This window comes from Podarcis erhardii (assembly GCF_964252035.2).
Source record: "Podarcis erhardii genome assembly, chromosome: 9".
NCBI classification, from domain to species: domain Eukaryota; kingdom Metazoa; phylum Chordata; class Lepidosauria; order Squamata; family Lacertidae; genus Podarcis; species Podarcis erhardii.
The window spans coordinates 63,947,485-63,966,039 of record NC_138512.1 but is presented as its reverse complement, the minus strand read 5'-3'; the positions used below and the strand labels follow the sequence as shown (position 1 = coordinate 63,966,039).

Here is an 18,555-nt window from a genome sequence, read left to right as displayed (position 1 = left end):
AGCACCTGAAATGTAATTGCACTGCAACGTTCAGCTATGTGGGCACAGAAAAACACCACACACACACACACACACACACACACACACACACGGACACAGCTCTACTTAGGGCAGAGCTTCCTCAACTTTTCATGTTGGTGACACACTTTTTAGACATGCATCATTTTGTGACACAGTAATTCAGTTTTACTAGCAAGACGGAGGTTAAACTAACCCAGGCTTCCTCAAACTCTGCCCTTCAGATGTTTTTGGCCTACAACTCCCATGATCCCTAGCTAGCAGGACCAGTGATCAGGGATGATGGGAATTGTAGTCTCAAAACATCTGGAGGGCTGAGTTAGAGGAAGCCTGATATCCTCTTTCCAGCCGCGGAAGGTGCACGGGGAGTGTTCATGCAACACACATACACACTGCAGCCATCATACTAATGTGTCACGACACACAGTTTGGAAAGCTCTGGCTTAGGGCCTAATTAAGGAAATTTATTTTCTCTTAAGCAGGTGCTTAAATTTGATATTTTCAAGGCAGGATGAGACCGTGAGTGGCCTGTCTTTGAGTACTTTGACTGCTTTTTCACATTAGCACTAAGTCATTGTTTAAGTATGGTTTCTTCAACAAACTATGCGCCATCTCATAGATGGAGCAAGCAAGCTACAACTTGTTTCTCCAAAGGTTGTTATCCCACCATTTTCCTTTCTTTGTGCCTTTGCAGATTGCCTTTGGGATTGGGTGGTCAAGCAAACAGCAGTGAAGCAGTGCTCTCATACATAATGCCAAACCATAGTTAAAACAAACCATGGTTCAGTTGTGAACATGGCTCATTAGGCTGTGGCATGATCGGACCATATGTTTTAATGAATTTCCTTTGTTTAAACCACATATGAGTTGGTAATGAAATCATTACCGAATGTGTATCTTTATTTATTGATGCTTTTTCTTTTTTCAAGTTGTATTTCATATGAATAAGATTATGGGACAAACGTTCCTTCACTTCAGTCTGTTTACCCCACAATACACATTGCATAGAATGTATCTAATGGGAAGCTTCGCTTTTTCTTGGATGGTCTTTGCCCTACATTATGAATGACAGTACTCTGTTGGAAGTTGTCTTCTGTTTGAAGGGCTGTCTAGTCTTTCCTTTTTTGTATCAGTTCTACAGGTGCTCCATCATAGCTCTCCTGTAATTGATTTTTTTTTAAAATAAATGCATGAACAATTTGCAATTAGATTGAACGCCTTGTGTACACATTCTTCCCCTAAAATACACCTTTCATATGGTTTTCCATGCATTTCCTCTTAAATGCACACTTTTGTCTGCATACTGTATTAAAATACCAAAACTGCATCACAGAATTCAGAGAACTTCATAAGCCTATTAATGGTTGGGTTCCTATCTGCATATAAGTCTGGGACAAGCAGATTAGGACTGTTTTATTTACAATGTAAACTGAACAAATTTATCTTCTATCCGCAGCCCAACCCAACTCCATAAGGGGTTGGCCCCTTATTTCTGAATATTCCAGCCTAATATAAATGAGCCCCCAAATTCTTTCAGAAAAAATCAACTCCATAGAACCTGGCAGATTGCTGCTTAGGATCAGTTAGAGTACACAATGACAGTTAATTATTATTATTATTATTATTATTATTATTATTATTATTTACTTATACCCTGCCCATCTGACTGGGTTGCCCCAGCCACTTTGTGAAAGTGAATGTTCACACGATTAATGGGTTTGTCACTAAACATTTCCGAGCCTGCCCATCCAAAAGCGCTGTTTCCACCCAAGAAATTGGGAAATATTGAGTGCAACTCTAGGTGTAATAAGATGTGTAACATTTCTAGAATTTGGAACATTTTGCAATCACTTTTAAATATTTTCTGTTAAACTGCTGTTCCTTGGACAAATGTCAAGTATCAGTTTTAGACATGTTTCTAAATTCCAATCATCTAAGATGGTAATTGCACACTAGAGATTAAATCATGTTCTTATAAGTAGAGGTTTAGTGAACTAATTAGTAGTACGTTCCTAAATAAGTTCTAATAATGTGTGTGATCATGCGCTCCAAAATACAGCTAAATGTGTTTCAATGAGGTCCAGTTTAATCTGGGCAATTAAATTGTTCGTAAATTCAGCTTGTGCATTATAAGCAAAGTATGTTTCTGGTTGCCCATTGGAAATCTTGAGACTGGGGAAGTATGTGAAGTCACATGTATTTGTGGCTTGGCTCGTTTTCGGATTCACAAAGACTTAGATGGCTTGAAAAGTGGTACAACATATAAAAAATAATGTGTCTGTCATTCAATAAAAAAGAATGATTTCTAGCAACCATTAGGCACAGTTGCAGGAAAGTCCTGAGAAAAAGGCCAAAATGGGGCAGGGGGAGACGTTTGCCAAGGGTAAAAATACATGGTTGCACCACAGAATCATGCTGTCCACAGTAATTTGGCAGAATTCCTTCTTATTTGGGCTCAGAGCTTTAATATACCACAGACACATATAGCTCACTGGCAGGGATTATGTCCCCCCCCCCCTTTCATAATGAGCAGGCCACAAAACATCTCACAGAAAACGATGCTGGAAACATTAAACTGTGACATCTTCCTGCATAATAATAGCTTGATGAAACGTAATCAGGGTTGTCTTTTTCCTATGCTGCCAAACCAGAAGCGCCAGCATCACATTATCTCAGGACCTACCAACCCTTTAATGATATATCTGCTCTAAGCTCCATTACATAATGATGTGACATTTTGATAGTTTAATGCTAAGTTGTTCTTCTGTACAAGCTGAGTATTGAAGAGGAAAAAGCCCTGCTGGTTGTGTGCAATGTATGGGAGCTCTCAATGTGCATAATGTGGGTGTGCTCTCCTGTTCTTTGGCTCACACCATAGAAATGTTTTTAATGAATTCTTGTTCAATTGTGTATTACCACTGGTAAACCTGCTGGCAAAGAGCTGAGCTGCACTGAACAGGGGCAGTTCCTAGTGCTATCCGTCATGGCTGCAGTGTGGCCAGGTGTGAAGCAATTGCTTCACCTCACTGTATAGTTGAGGTACTGAACTGTGTGTGTGTGTGTGTGAGAGAGAGAGAGAGAGAGGGGGGGGGGTACTACTATTTCAGTAAGTAGAAAACGACTGCATCCTTGCACCCACTTCTTTCCTTCATATCAAATTTCCTTCGCAAATCAGTGTTGGGAATCTGAGATTAGATACCCATGCAGTGGAATTCGCCCCCAGTTCCAGTCACCACACCAAGGCAGCTTTAGGTCCAAAATAGCAGAATCTTTTTGCAGAATATAAGGTTTCAGTAATACAGTTCTGGACATTGATCTATACATACAGCTTGTAGGCTTTGCAGATATATGCATACAAGTATAAAATATTTCTGTTGCTCCAGCAAATCAAGATGTTGCACAGACAGACTCACTTCACAAACAAGACTGACTCCGACACTCAGACAGACTCACTGACCGATGAGCTGACATGCCCCAATCACTTATATAGTTGGCAGTAGGCCAGTACCATAGCAACTGGCTTGGTTGACCATGCACCTGTTGGCTTATCTCCTGCATGGTGTGCTCATGAAGGAAATTAACCTCTGTATTTAGTTCCTTCATCAATTAGCACATCATGTTGAAATGGTGGGGGGAGGGGTAAAAGAGGAAGTTATTGTTTTTATATTGGAAAAAGTTGAATAAAAATAAAATCTAAAACCCACTAAACAAACAAAAAACAGACATCCACAGCTATAGGGAACTGTACTGTATACACAGTGTGTTTGTTTTCTTTAGTACAGTAGAATTTCTTAACATCCCCAGAGGTAATTGGATTCTTTTGGTCCTTGTAGTTTTCAAAAGGGTCTGACCAAAACAGTAGCTTTATGAATTTTAACATTACTCTGGATGCTTGCATTGCTCAGTTGTGACAGAAATGTCAGCAAAACGTAAGTTTCAATGTTAAAGTAAATAATTTGCATGTATACTTAAGCTTTCCAGGATAAAGGTCATAGAAACATGCAGCGCAGTATAGGATGGAATATTAAAAATTTCATTACTTACACATTCAGGGGCAAGTAATTTTCTATAACAAGTATAGCATTGAGCAGCTTGATTTCTTTATGGATTTCACCATGATGACGGCAGCACAAATCAATTGTCTTTGGTATCAATAAATCCAACTATTAGGATGATGTAAGTCAGCATTTTCTCCACTGGGATCCTTTCTTGACAATACGAAGTAGATATAACTGTATTCTTTCGTGACTATTGTGAAAGAAGGCGGGAAAACAGATAAAGCTTCATAGGATGTAATTCATTTGGTAGTAATGGTCCTATTACAGTAATTACAATTTTGTCATTGTGACTGCAGTGTTTAAAGAACCTGGCCTGTGGCTTAATTGCAGATTTATAGCAACTAACCCTTTGGGGATCATTGTCGTCTGTAATCGCATTCTCGTAACTAATGATTTAAAAAACAGAAGTTCTGTAGCAATTCCACTGCTGCTAACCACCATCAGTTTCATTTGCTTCTATAATGTTGAAATGTAAGATAAAATATGGGCCTGTTAAGGGTACTATGTATGTTTGTATGTATTAAATTTTTACCTTGCAATGCTCAGCCCACATAGGGTCTGGCCTCCACCTGCTTAAAGCAGAAGAAGAAAAATAATCTCTCTCTCTCTCTCTCTCTCTCTCTCTCTCTCTCTCTCACACACACACACACAGAGAGAGAGAGAGAGAGAGAGAGAGAGAGAGAGAGAGACAAATAACAACGCTGAAATATCAATGTTTTTAATTAAAGTGCTTTGGTACCCATTAATTGGAAAACCAAAGGTCCTCCTCAAGGGCCATTTCCCCTTACCATCCCAAATGCTGCCTCCGTCAGCATCCATTCCCCTGTCTGTCTCTGAGGGGGAGATGGGTCAGCAAGGCTCCCTCCATCAGTTCAGCTGGGGTGGCTATCATTTGACATATTTGCTTTCCCTTTTCCCTTTCAAATAATGTATTTTAGATTGTAAACTGTGATTTTAAACTAGGAACTGCTTTGAGTGCTTTGGCTGCAAGACAGCACATAAATGTAGGAACTCAATAAATTGCAGCTCTTTACTAGTCTGGATAAATTCTTTCATTTGGCACGGGTGCCTGAGAAAGCGCCTCAGAGGATGACCTAAGAACCCAGGCAGATGTACAGCAGACAAGACCCTCCTTCATATGTGGACTAAGGCTGGCATACAAAACTGAATGGTGAGGGTGACCTCACTGAATGAGGTGAGGCAGGTGGCTCCTAAAGAGGGAGTCAAATCACAAGTGGGGTTTGATATGCTGGGAATCAGAAGTGGGGAGGGGCCTGCCACATTCACATCCTGCTTAAGGGCATCTGAAAGGCATTTGGTTGGCCAACATGATATAGGAGGCTGAACTAGATGGGCCTGGTCTAGCAGCCAGGCACTTTGTAAGTTTTAATTATTTTATAACTTTTTCAGTGGTGCAGTGCCCTCTCCATAGAGGCTCCCCTGGCACCCACACTGTGGTCCATTCAGTGCCAGTTGAAAATCTCATCTTCCGAAGCCATTAATTTTTATATATGGGCGTTTTATTCCCTAGCCTTCATCATACGATCCCATTCTGTGCTATAATACAATAAAAAGCAATATTGTTTTAAACAATAAAGCAACAAACCAATAGAGGACATTCTTTTTGACAGCCTCTAAACTATCCTCCTTTTCACAGAGGTCTGTCTGACACTTTTATTATATAGCTTTCACCTTTTGCTGATAGCACACCACATTACCCTGACCTTTGACTCTATCCAGCTATCCATTCTGATTGAAAATAGTTTTAGCTGATTTTAATCTTGAATTTTTATATGACTCTTCCATGCAACTCTTTCATCTCTGCTTCTTGTTATATATTACATTCATATCTCACCTTTCCTCTAATGAGGAAGCAGTTTTTATTTTCAACCCCCCGAGAAGTAGATTAGGCTGGGAGTCAGTGACTGGCCCAAGATCACCAAGTGAGCTTAATGGCTGAGTGGGGATTTAAAACCTGGTCTTCCATGTCCTAATTCAAAACACACCTGCACCTCACGGTTGTGAGGGTAAACATCTGCAGCAGGGAGCCTTTTGTATCAGTGGAGGCTGTATATGCAGTTGAGAACTACAGTGACTGGCAGAGGCTTCCCAACCCTACTTAGAAATTCCAGGGATTGAGCTTGGAACTTTCTGGGCTGTATTCAACTCTCTGCTTGTTGTTCTACTCTTGAGTAGAACTACTGCTGAATACCAACATCTATATGCAAGGCAGATGCTCTCCTGCTGAGTTATGGCCTTTACTCACCAGTGTAATATTGGTGTATTAGTGGTGTCAGTATTTGGTATATAAACTGTGGAACCATGAATTTTGGTTGAACTTCAGGATGAAGAAACGCTGGCTGAGTTGCTATTTGCGATTGAACCTGGTGCTGGAGAACAGTGATAGCTAGAACATAAAGGTCAAGGTTTCCTGTATGTTTGCAGGGAGATCATGTTTAACAAATAGCAGAACACTGTGAATGTTGCTCTTATACCATCTTTGTCCCAGGGAGGTGACTCAGTGGGCAAAAGCTATAGTTAAGTACATGATAAGTAAGCAATGATGCAGTTATCTCAACAGGGTTGCTAATTAGTGTAGGTTGCATTGGTTTTTATTATGCTATGTACCTGACCACTGGGAACTGTGTGGAATCTCCCATCTACTTTCAGATACATCTAACAGCTGTCAGGTAGTTATGATTCCCAGATGTCTTTAAAAGAAAGAAAGAAAGAAAGAAAGAAAGAAAGAAAGAAAGAAAGAAAGAAAGAAATGGTGCTAATAATGCTAACCCTTTCAATCACAAGTTCACCTTAGGGGAAATTTTCATGATTTGTGCTTCATGATAGGTTTTCCTTGCTCACAGTTGCTTATCCAAGATGCTTTCATAGTTTGGGCCTTACTGGAAATGACTGAAAAGAAGGCTATATACTTCATAAATGAAAACAAAATTAAGCATGGCATTAGTGCTGAGCTGGAGAGCCTTTGACCCTGTTGTTGCCATACAGTTCCCAGCAGAGCAAGTCAACATAGCCAGTGATTGGGGATGATGGGAGTTGTAGTCCAACAACATCTGCAGAACCACATGTTAGCCACTCCTGCTTTAGTGTCTTATATATACTTTCACACACAAGATGTATGAATACACAAGTTCCTTATAACTGCAAGTATAACAGCCTTTTAAAACCCAATGTCTTCCATGATTTTTGGTATCTTGCATGCTGAAATGGCATCTGAGCTCTGAAATGTACCATTCTAGCGTAGCTGAGGCCTTAACGGGGACATCAGGCACTAAGGAACTACATATGTCAGGACTGCTTAAACTTCCCATTCTCTCATTAATTCAGAACTGAAGCATGCAACCAGCAGACTTGTGCAGTGAACCTGTTGCTGGACTATACCGCTTCAGACAGTTAGTGGAGAAGCCCATATTTAAAATAATGTCGGGAAGGAAAAGCCAGAAATACATTGGTGGTAACCAAATTACTGTTATTTTGCAGTTTGCCGGGAAGATTCACACCAGTCTATAGTCTCGTGTGCTGCTGTGCTGCTTACTCCCATTGAACCAACTGCTGAAGGAAAGAAGAAGGAACAGCCAAAAATGACTGAAGTGACCAAACAGTGAGTGAGACGTTACAATATACTTGGTTTGCTTAGCAAAAAGTGAGAATAAGTTCTGCCTGTCAGGATTCACATGCTTCATCTACCTCCACTTACTTCTCAGATAACTGACTTAACGAGCGCTTCTGACTGTTGCTACATATACCAGAAAATTTAGGTTGCACAATTAAAGTTGATTTGGTGCTGTTGCACAATAACAGAGTGTCTTATGCAGCCACCTTAATCTCTGGATGCTTGCCTTTTCCGGTTTATAATACTATGTGCCAGAAGAAGCTTGACAGAAGATGGCAATAAACGCCCTGATTTCTTGAAGGGATGTTTCAACAAAGAAGGGGGTGGCTTTCCACAGCTGGTGGTCCAGCTTTGAAACAGCCTCCACACCAAGATTTGGCAGAGCATATAAACTGTGGCGTTTGCTTCCCCCTGGCAAGCTAATTTTGTTTCCTTTAGACATTGCTATAAAGTTGTTTTATGGGTGCATTGTTGTCAAAATTTTCTGCAGAAGAAATAGTTTTATATGCCTATGGTATATTTAGTTGTGAGCTGTGATAGCAAAAGTAGGGCATAAATTAATAAAGATAATAAAATATTATTATTCCCTGCACGCGCGCAAACACACACACACACACACACACACACACACACACACACACACACTACAAAAGCACACTGAACTGACAGTTTCAATGAACACCTACCTATAACCCACAAGATCCCTTTTCTAAATAAATACAGTCGGGTTGGATTCTACCAGTAGAATCATAGAATCATAGAATCATAGAGTTGGAAGAGACCACAAGGGCCATCGAGTCCAACCCCCTGCCAAGCAGGAAACACCATCAGAGCACTCCTGACATATGGTTGTCAAGCCTCTGCTTAAAGACCTCCAAAGAAGGAGACTCCACCACACTCCTTGGCAGCAAATTCCACTGTCGAACAGCTCTTACTGTCAGGAAGTTCTTCCTAATGTTTAGGTGGAATCTTCTTTCTTGTAGTTTGGAACCATTGCTCCGTGTCCGCTTCTCTGGAGCAGCAGAAAACAACCTTTCTCCCTCCTCTATGTGACATCCTTTAATATATTTATAAAAGTTCAGTACATCCATAGAGATAGGAATTTGGTTCTTGGCCAGTTAGAGCTCCCTTTGGACTGGCGTAATAGTCAAAATGTGTAACCCCTAGTCGAAATGTGTAGCCACCTGATCTTGTATTCATGCAACAGATTGAACTACTGGGTGGATAATCTGGGAATAAGCACAATTAACCACTGGAAGACGAAAGCCCAGTGAATGATGTGAGGACCATGAATATCATGTTTTGTGTAGGATCAAGTACTTTGGCAATGCAGAACAAGTCATACTTGTCTCCCTGATCTCCCATAGCACTTACTTCCCCCAGTGCAAATTTGTATTATATTTCTCCAACAGCATTTACAGGTGAGTTCAGAGGAAGATGAAGCGGAAAGCTAATAAGCTAGAGACTTTGAACACTTCAAGCCTAGATTATATTTTTTTCACACATACTACCCTGCTGTATGACATTTGTTCAGAGTTGATTTGTTGTTTGAATTCATAGAAATAAAACAATTTTTAAAAGCGCACTGACATTTGGGGCAAACATTCCAAGTCTCCTTGGTGTTGCTATGGTGACTGTTCAGCAAGCCTCTGTTTGAAGGAATGCGGATGCTAAAACTTCTTGTGAACTTTATTTTAGCTTGGTAGGAAGCGCCAAACATATTCATAAAACACACACACAGACAAAAGCCCAGAGACATGTTGAGATGGCTACATAATGGAAGGGATGTGTCCTAGCTGAGAACACCAAAAAAGGAAGCTAGTTTGTGTTCTGGAAAATAAAGCACTTCTAAGTGTGGCTGATCACAGGCTGCCAGATGAAAGCTCATGCTGCCTTGCAAGGAACAATCTAAGGAATCTGGAAATACGTAATAAAGGTCTCTTGTATGCTGAGGATTTCAGTGAGACTATGCTTTGTTGCTTGATGCTAGCAGCATTGACAAACCACAATAATAAAATGTCAGTGTAACAGAGTGCAACTCCACTGAGAACTGATTCACACAATCTATTTTTGTCTCCGCCATTTCCATGTTTATTTTGAGTGAGCTGTTGCTGTTATGCTGCTTCTTTTCCCTGTACCAGCCTGCCCCTCTCAATATCTCTGAGAGAGGGGCAGTGCATGGGGATAATAAGTAATAATAATAATATTTTTTATTTATACCTTGGCCTCCCCGGCCAAAACTGGGCTCAGAGCAGCTAACATCAAATATATGACAAATCACCATAAAATCAAGCAATCAATTAAAATACATCCTACATGCTAAAATCAAGTCAGAATCAAAGCAAAATCCAATCAGGATGCAGGAAAGGGCCTTCTCTTTGGTAGCGTCTTGCTTTTGGAATGCCCTTCTATCCCAGATACAGCCGACACCTACTTTACTTTCTATTTGGTGCCAATTTAAAATGTATTCATTTGCCCAAGCAGATTTGTAATGGAGCTAGGCATTTTGTTTAGACTCAGGATAGAACAGCCTATAGTATTAAAGGAAATACAGTAATTGAAAACTTTCCAGTGTTCACATATGAAGGGATGAGGTAACAAATCATAGTTCTGCTGCTGTAGGAAATTTGGGGTAAGAGACTGGATTCCTGGACATTAATCAGGAAAGCTCTTTTTTAATTTGAAACTTTATGTCTTGGCACTCCCGTGGCACCACAGCACTACTTTTGGTAAGTTACAGTAACTTTCATTTGCAGTACTGCAAATAACAGTGACCAAGCATATATGATGCAATGGTACACGGTGCAGAGGTTTAAAAAGACTGGCAAAATTAAATATCCTGGGAGGAATTAAATGGCATATAATATTCACTATAAAACTGGTGACGAGGCTGAAAAGCAATTCTAGAGACTTTAGATTTTGTTTCACTTAATTGGTGCAAATAACATGACTTAACTAGTTGAATAAAGCCCCTTCAGTTCTTCAGATGCCCAGTTTGGGAGGATCATGTAGAGGGCCCTAATGTTGTACATTGCAAAACCATGGAGCCATCAAAATGGAGTTATATCCAATTCAGCTTATCATCCTGCTATTATTATTATTATTATGGCAATGAAGTTTTTGTCATTTTGGTTGTCACTGGTGAGGAATCACAAACCATAATGATGTCAGGACATAGGGCAAGTTGGGGAGAGGGTGGGGCTTGATACAGAGCTGCCATTTTTTAAATAGAAAACTTGAGAGTTTTGCTCCTCCTGGAAAACTTTATCCCCATTCTCCAGGGGATATGGTGCATGCTGTTTCTGTTTGTAATCTAAATTGGTTGTATTAAGTCTTCAAGTGTGTGATTGATAGGTCCCGGGTTGCAAGGTGAGATGGAAGGAAGTAGATAATTAAGCTGCTTGTGCATTATCTGGGCAGATACATCGAAAGAGCTGCTTTACTGAACAGGAGAGCACCTTATCAGATTTGTTATTGTAATGAACTGGTGATGCTTTTTATTATGCTGTGTGGCAGCTGTTAACACTCTCATAAAACATATTGCCAACCAGAATAATGCTAAATTGCTGTTCAAACACAGCTATCTGGGAAGCCAAGGTTACCTTGATGGCACAACAGAAATAGTCCACTGATTTACTCAGGTAGCACATTTCCTTCTGTATGGTATTGACTTGGCTACATCTAATCTAGCTCTATACCTAAGAACTTTAGGGCATTTTCACAGCCTTCTGGGTTTTGTGTGTGTGATTGCCCAGTGCCAGATGCACAGCTGATTGCAATTTTACCTGCCACATCCTGAGAGTCCTGTATTAATTTCCAGCATGCACTTGACCCCTACCCCTTGGTATGGTGAACAGCAAGTCTTGGTAATGCTAAGCCAGTTTTACGCGGATCTTTTTACACAACGGTTTTTGACAAAATGCAATGGGAGACCACACTGAGGAATTTTGTGGACAAAATAAATTTCATTTCCCCTGTTAGTGTTCAGAGTTGTGTGTGACCGCAAGTGTGCATATCCGACACAGTATATGGCACCTTGGAAAGCTATGCTTTCATTTTTGATAAAATGAATTACTAGGCTTAATTAATGCAGGTAAAAACTTGTAAGCAAATGAGCAAGCCTGGAAAGTTTTTGGAAAGTATACTGAGATTAAGTGATGTTTCTAAGGCTCTGGGCCAATGGTCACTAAAGCCTAATCTCCTTGGAAATTAACCTGCATCTGAATGTGCATGATTTATTATTAAACACAGAATTTGGGTTAAGAGAATACATGCAGTTTTGTTCTTTTTTGGCAAAGGCAATCCTTTGATGAAAACAAGAACCATTAATTGTATATTTTAATTTGCTGAGTATCAGACTCTACTTACTAAGGATGCTCATAAAGTTGGTTTGGCTGAGGTCCTGGTATGAGTTTTGAGGGCTCATAAAGCTGACCTCATAGAAGAGGTGAACATTACAGGGCTCCTGAATTATTTTCCAGCTTGGATTAAAAAAAGCTGCCTTACAGAAGAAAGATGTGGAATGCTATGGTTTACGACTCCATATCAGATTTTCTGGAAAATTGACCAGTGGACTTGGCATTTATGGATATTTTGACAATTTGTCATCAAGTTGATTTAATAACATTTCCCCTCTGTCTCTCTTTCAAAATACAGAATACCTAGGTTATGCCCACTGGCCCACCCACTCTATTCATCCAGCCAATCTACCCAATTCCCTTTAAGCAAAACTCACCTGACTGGGATGCATGATGATTATCTAGTCCAACAGTGAAGTAAGACAGTGAGGAAGGTGTCTCTCTTATTTCTCCTCTAGTGCACTTGGATTGAAGGTTTGACAGGGGCCTGGCAAATTCATTTGGAAAAATAGACCAAACTATTTCTGTTTTTTTCATTAGTTCCTTCTGAGCCAATCTAGTGGAAGTCTGTGTATAAGTTTCTAATGCTTGTCTGTCTTGCTAACAGAAAAAAGTGAATTGCTGGAAGATTTTTTATTTTTGTATGTATTACAACATAGGTATAGAACGCAATATTCATTTAATAATAAAGTACCTAATCTTGCAATAAAGACTACATTATTACAAATTAGGAGGGAAATCTCAATAGTTAGTGTATCAGTTCCGATGATTAATGAATAACACACAAAAGTATGGATATGTAACACTTTTGCTATATTTATGTTTCAATCTTTGCACCATAAGGCTACAGTCCTCATGCACACCTGCCTAGAATTAAGTCCAATTGAACTCAGCAGGGCTTACTTTAAGTAGATAAGTAAAGGATTGCTCTGTATATTTTTGTTTGTTTGTTTTGGAATTCACAGTTATTGGTATTAATGCTTTTGATCATATGCTCATAATTATTCATAAATTTATTGCTAAATTTCTTAAGAGAACAAGGGAATCTCAACACAAAGACCTAATGATTTCCCCGCAAAATGTAAAGCCTTTGAGAAGCCAACTAAAAAAATGATGTTCAATACAAATTGTCACTGAGCCCACCCTTTGTAAACCACATAGGAATATCTGGAGAAATTTAATGGACTACAGGAAAGAGCAGAAACACTTAAGCATTAATGCTATCTGTGAAAGTAGACAAAATTAATTTAGTAATTTGGAACGTTGCAGCATTTGAATTAAAGTTCCCTCTCAATAATTACAAATTAGGTTGCAGAAACAGATTTGCAACTCAGCTGTGAGGATTAATCAAGTACATTATTACAAGATGCTGTTTGAGAGTAATAAAACATCATAAAATTGAAATAAATGCAATATGTGCACGTGCGCACAAAGAAAACTAAGACAGCTCTTTTATGAGACGGATGTGTAGTGGATTAACAACCCAAACTTGTGCATGTCTAAATAGAAGTAAGCCCCATTGAGTTCAACTGGACCTACTTTGTCAAGTAAGGAGGCATGTACCATGAGGTTAATTATCTTGCCGTGTTGTATAATAGGTAAGTTCCCCAGGCAGCCACAGCAGCACTGGAGCTGCTTGTAGTTTTACATTTTATTTATTTGTAAATGAAAAGATTTCTATACCGCTTCTCACCAATCTGATTTCCTATATAATAGAACAAAATCGAATAAAAAACAATAATTTTCATTAAAAGCAATAAGATCACTTCCAGTTCTTGACTGGACAAAGTTCAGTGTGTTAGTTCTGGTATATAAAGCCCAGTACGACTTGGGACTTGGATACCTAAAATATCATCTCTCCCCTTGTATACCTGACCAATCACACTGCACAGTGCAGAAGAGGGTCTTCTGCAGATACCAACTCATCAAAAGGTCTGCTCCCCCCAGACAGGAATTGGGTCTTTAGTGTTATGGCACCTATCCTTTGCAATTCCTCCCCTTAAATATTAGGCTGTTGACATTTTTGTACCTACTGAAGACCTCCCCCCTTCAGCAAGCCTTTTAAACTAGAGATCTTTCCCAGTCTGCATCTGTATTGGAATTGTTTTTAGGAGGTTTTATTATCGCTTGTGTGTTTGCCACCTTAGCTCCTTTGGGACGAAGGGCAGGAGATATCAATTTAATAATAATAATAATAGTAGTAGTAGTAGTAGTAGTAGTAAATCTTCACTTGATCTATATCCAGCTTCCTTTTCCTCTCAAAGGAGTCTGTCACAATGACCAGCGGCTTCCTGTGAGCAGGGCCAGTTGGATGGGACTTTGTTTTATTGATTATAGTTTAATTTTTATATGCTGCTATTTAATATTATTCTACACTATTCTATTGGATTGTTGAATATTACTTTGTTTGATATGTTGCTTATTTTAAAGTTATGTTTTATTATCACATTTTTGTATTGGATTAGATTGTTATAAGGTGTACATTCTTTGTTTCTTCAGCTTGTAAACCACCTTGGGTATTATAAAGTGGAAAGACAGTATACAAATTAAAAGTGATGCTGCTGCTGCTGATAACCATACCTCCTTCTCAGCTGGTTGATAACTGAGATATGAGGGCAGTTGGCCGGCCCCATGTTTCCAGTGCTCAGAGGCTTACAGCCACCACTTTTGATTGCACCAGAAGGAAGCAGCTCCAACCATGTAGTGGGTACATGTGAAAAACTGACATGTGGCCTATAGAAACAGTATTTTTATTTTTACCATACCATTATGGGAAGAGTATTGTTTATAGAAGTCAAAGTAAATTTGTGATTTGCTTGTCAGGCATCATTTTAAAAATGAGAACATTTTTGGAAAGTCTAAATTTCTTTTTCATTGTGGAAACCTTCACAAAGGCATTGCAATAATCACTGTTTCTGCAATATACTGCTGGTGGTATTAAAAAAAGGAAAGATAACACCTGAAAGTGAAAGTAAGATAACAGGCATTATATAGAAATTGAATATAACCGCTGAAGATATTTTCCAGAGATAAAAATGAAGCATACAAAATGACAGTGTGGAGTCAAATTCCTAATAGATGATTGCACCATTTAAGTGTTTTTTCCAATTTCCCCAGTTAAGTAGAACATTGAAGTGGATGAGCAATTCTGCCCTGTGTGAGCTCTTTAAATCCATGCTTAAAGCTGAATAGCCTTACAACAGGAACTGAGATCACTTGGTCCAGTTATCAGGATCTTACGATTTGGCTTTGATGAATGCCACATGTAACTACTAATCCACAGCCCCAGGCAGAGGGTATATTCACAGTATTCCAAGAGTCTTGCCCCATAACAGTCTATCTTTCTTGACATGGTTTACACTGAACTTTATGATGACCACTTACAGGGCCAGTACTGGGATCAGCATCCTTTACAACTTGCAAAGGCCCCAAACCTAGCAAGGGGCCTACTGTTTTTGTTTTTGTTTTTTTTTAAATAATTTTTATTAATTTTCCAATTTTAACAACGAAACAACACCAAACAATACAAACAACAACAAACATAGACACATACATACATTTTTGCTTTCTTAACCTCATTTTCATAAGCCTCTTTTCTCGGACTTCCCCGTACCTTCCCCTTTTTGCATCCTAATTTCAAAATTTTTCAGCAACCCTTTTAGCCAATTATAGTTTAACTTATTCTCCTTTCAATTACACTTTGAATCAAAAGATATATATAGCTGTAATTATACATCTTCCTTTCCCTTAACACTTTAACACTCCTCAATTTTATAGCAATTTTTAAGATATGCTTTAAACTTCTTCCAGTCTTCCTCCACAGTCTCTTTCTCTTGGTCACGGATTCTGCCGGTCATTTCTGCCAATCCCATAAAGTCGATCACTTTCGCCTGCCACTCTTCCAGCGTTGGTAACTCTTGTGTCTTCCAATACTTTGCTAGAAGGATCCTTGCTGCCGTTGTGGCGTACATAAAAAAGATCTTATCCCTCCTTGACACCAATTGGCCGACCATACCCAAAAGAAATGCCTCTGGTTTCTTATGAAAAGTACATTTAAGTACTTTCTTAATTTCATTATAAATCAGTTCCCAGAAGGCCTTAATCTTTGGGCAGGTCCACCAAAGGTGAAAAAAGGTACCTTCGGTCTCATTACATTTCCAACATTTATTATTGGGCAAATGATAAATCTTCGCAAGCTTGGCTGGGGTCATGTACCACCTGTAAATCATTTTCATAATGTTTTCTCTTAAGGCATTACAAGCCGTGAATTTAATACCTGTGGTCCACAACTGTTCCCAGTCAGCAAACATAATATCATGACCTAAGTCCTGTGCCCATCTAATTATGGCTGATTTAACTGTCTCATCAATTGTATTCCACTTCAACAGCAAGTTATACATCCTTGATAAATTCTTCGTATTGGGTTCTAACAATTCAGTTTCTAATTTCGATTTTTCCACCTGGAATCCAATTTTCCTGTCTTGTTTAAAGGCCTCCATTATTTGAAAATAATGGAGCCAATCTCGTACCTTGGACTTTATCTTCTCAAAGCTCTGTAATTTAAATTCACCACTTTCTAGTTCCAAAATCTCAGAATATTTTGGCCAATTAGTTCTCATATTAAGTTTCTTCACCTCTTTAGCCTCCATTGGTGATAGCCACCTGGGAGTTTTGTTTTCCAACAAATCCTTATACCGAATCCAAACATTATATAGTGCTTTCCTGACAATATGGTTTTTGAAACCCTTGTGCACTTTAACCTTGTCATACCAGATATATGCATGCCAACCAAACATATTGTTAAAACCTTCCAAATCCAGAATGTCTGCATTTTCAAGTAGTAGCCAGTCTTTCAACCAGCAAAATGCTGCCACTTCATAATATAGTCTTAAGTCCGGCAGGGCAAAAACCCCTCTTTCTTTTGCGTCAGTAAGTATCTTAAACTTTATTCTGGGCTTTTTGCCCAAGGGGCCTACTGATTTTGGAGATTCTGCTCTTCTTACTTGCTGGCATGGTCTGTTCACTTATTTTTTCTAAGCAAGTGACCATGATGGATGGAAGAAGAAGGAAGAGCTCATGATGGATGGAAGAAGAAGGAGCAGCAGCAGCCCTGTTTCACTCTGGATAATAATATGCGTATGGTGACCATAGAGAGAGGACAAGTCACTGGGCAACAACCCCAGTAAAGGCATGGACCTTGTCAGTGATGGGCCCAACAAGGTCAACCTGCCCAAGGGCCTCCTAAAAGATGGAACTGGCTGGAACTGGCCCTGATAATTGTGCATTCTCCGGTGGTTTCTTTCTTGCAGCCTGTGTCCATCAGCTTCTGTGCACCATGTTTATGTTTATTGAATACTCATGTTTTCTCTCCCTAATGCTGTGCCACTTCAATTTTTACTTTTTCTGTAAACCACTTTGAGGTTTGCTTTTTACAAAAAAAGTGGTGTATGAATTTTAAAAAATAAAAATAAATAGATAATTTGGGGGAAATGGGGAGAGTAATGGAGGGTGGGTGGCAAAGCTGGATGGGGAGAGATTCAGGAAGGAGAAAAAGGACATTCTTTATGTAACACATAGTTAAACTTATGCTAGTGATAGTCATCTGCCTAGATCGCTTAAAATCAGAAAAAAATCATGAAGATTAAAGGAATCAATGGCTCCTAGTTATGAGTGATATTATGCCACTGCCAGGATCAGGGGCAACATGCCTCTGAACAATAGTATGGGAAGCCAGATGGTGGGTTACTCAACAGTCCTTTGGTCGGATCCAACATTGAAATTGTTAAGTTCTTAAATGAAATCCAGAGGCAGTGCAGCTCTGAATTCCAGCTTTGGGGAGATAACTACTGGGATGATGGCTTGTGGGCTTTCCAGAAGCAGGTGAACATTAGAAGAACTCTGTTAGTTCAGACCAAAGGCCTAGTTCATCAGTGTCCTGTTTCCTACACTCACCAATCAGCTATACCTATGGGGAACCCAAAAGCAGGGCATGAGGTACATCTGTCTGCCTGGTTGTTGGAAATTGAATTTTGGGAGAGATGGCCTCAAGGTCTGAACCAAGAGGGCTCTTCTTTTTTTTTATGGTGCTGACTAGCTCAGCTTCTTTGTTCTCCCAGACCATACACGTTCTCTGCTGACTTCTGGTCGCACAACACATTTCCAAATTGTCTGTGAAAGTAACAAGATGCTGAGTTTAAGGATGTTTAGAAAATATATTTTTGTTACTGAACGTTTAAAAGACTATGCAAATGATATGAGATACCATTCAAATAAGAAACAATTAGCAAAGGACACAAAAGGTCAGCATCTGTTATTAAGATAATATGTTATGCCAAATGGTTTACATTCCATGGAGATATTCTAGCTAATCAAATTCTGCTGTGTTAGTTCAGCTTTTGATCCCTTGAAAATAACAAATAATAATCAGCATTGTAATATTAGGACTAATCTCAACTAATCATTCTTTCAGAAAGTTTCTCTTTTAAGTGAT

At 39.2% G+C, this 18,555-nt stretch overlaps 1 protein-coding gene across 6 annotated transcripts in view; it reads left to right on the top strand.

Annotated features, from left to right (window-relative positions):
• The window catches only part of CCSER1 (coiled-coil serine rich protein 1), a 715,014-nt gene that overhangs the window by 196,880 nt on the left and 499,579 nt on the right, over positions 1–18,555 (top strand). For all 6 annotated transcript variants that reach the window (XM_081876745.1, XM_081876744.1, XM_081876746.1 and 3 more), the window contains one exon: positions 7,575–7,695. In XM_081876745.1, coding sequence (XP_081732871.1) covers positions 7,575–7,695 — 121 coding nt within the window. The remainder of the gene's footprint in view (positions 1–7,574; positions 7,696–18,555) is intronic.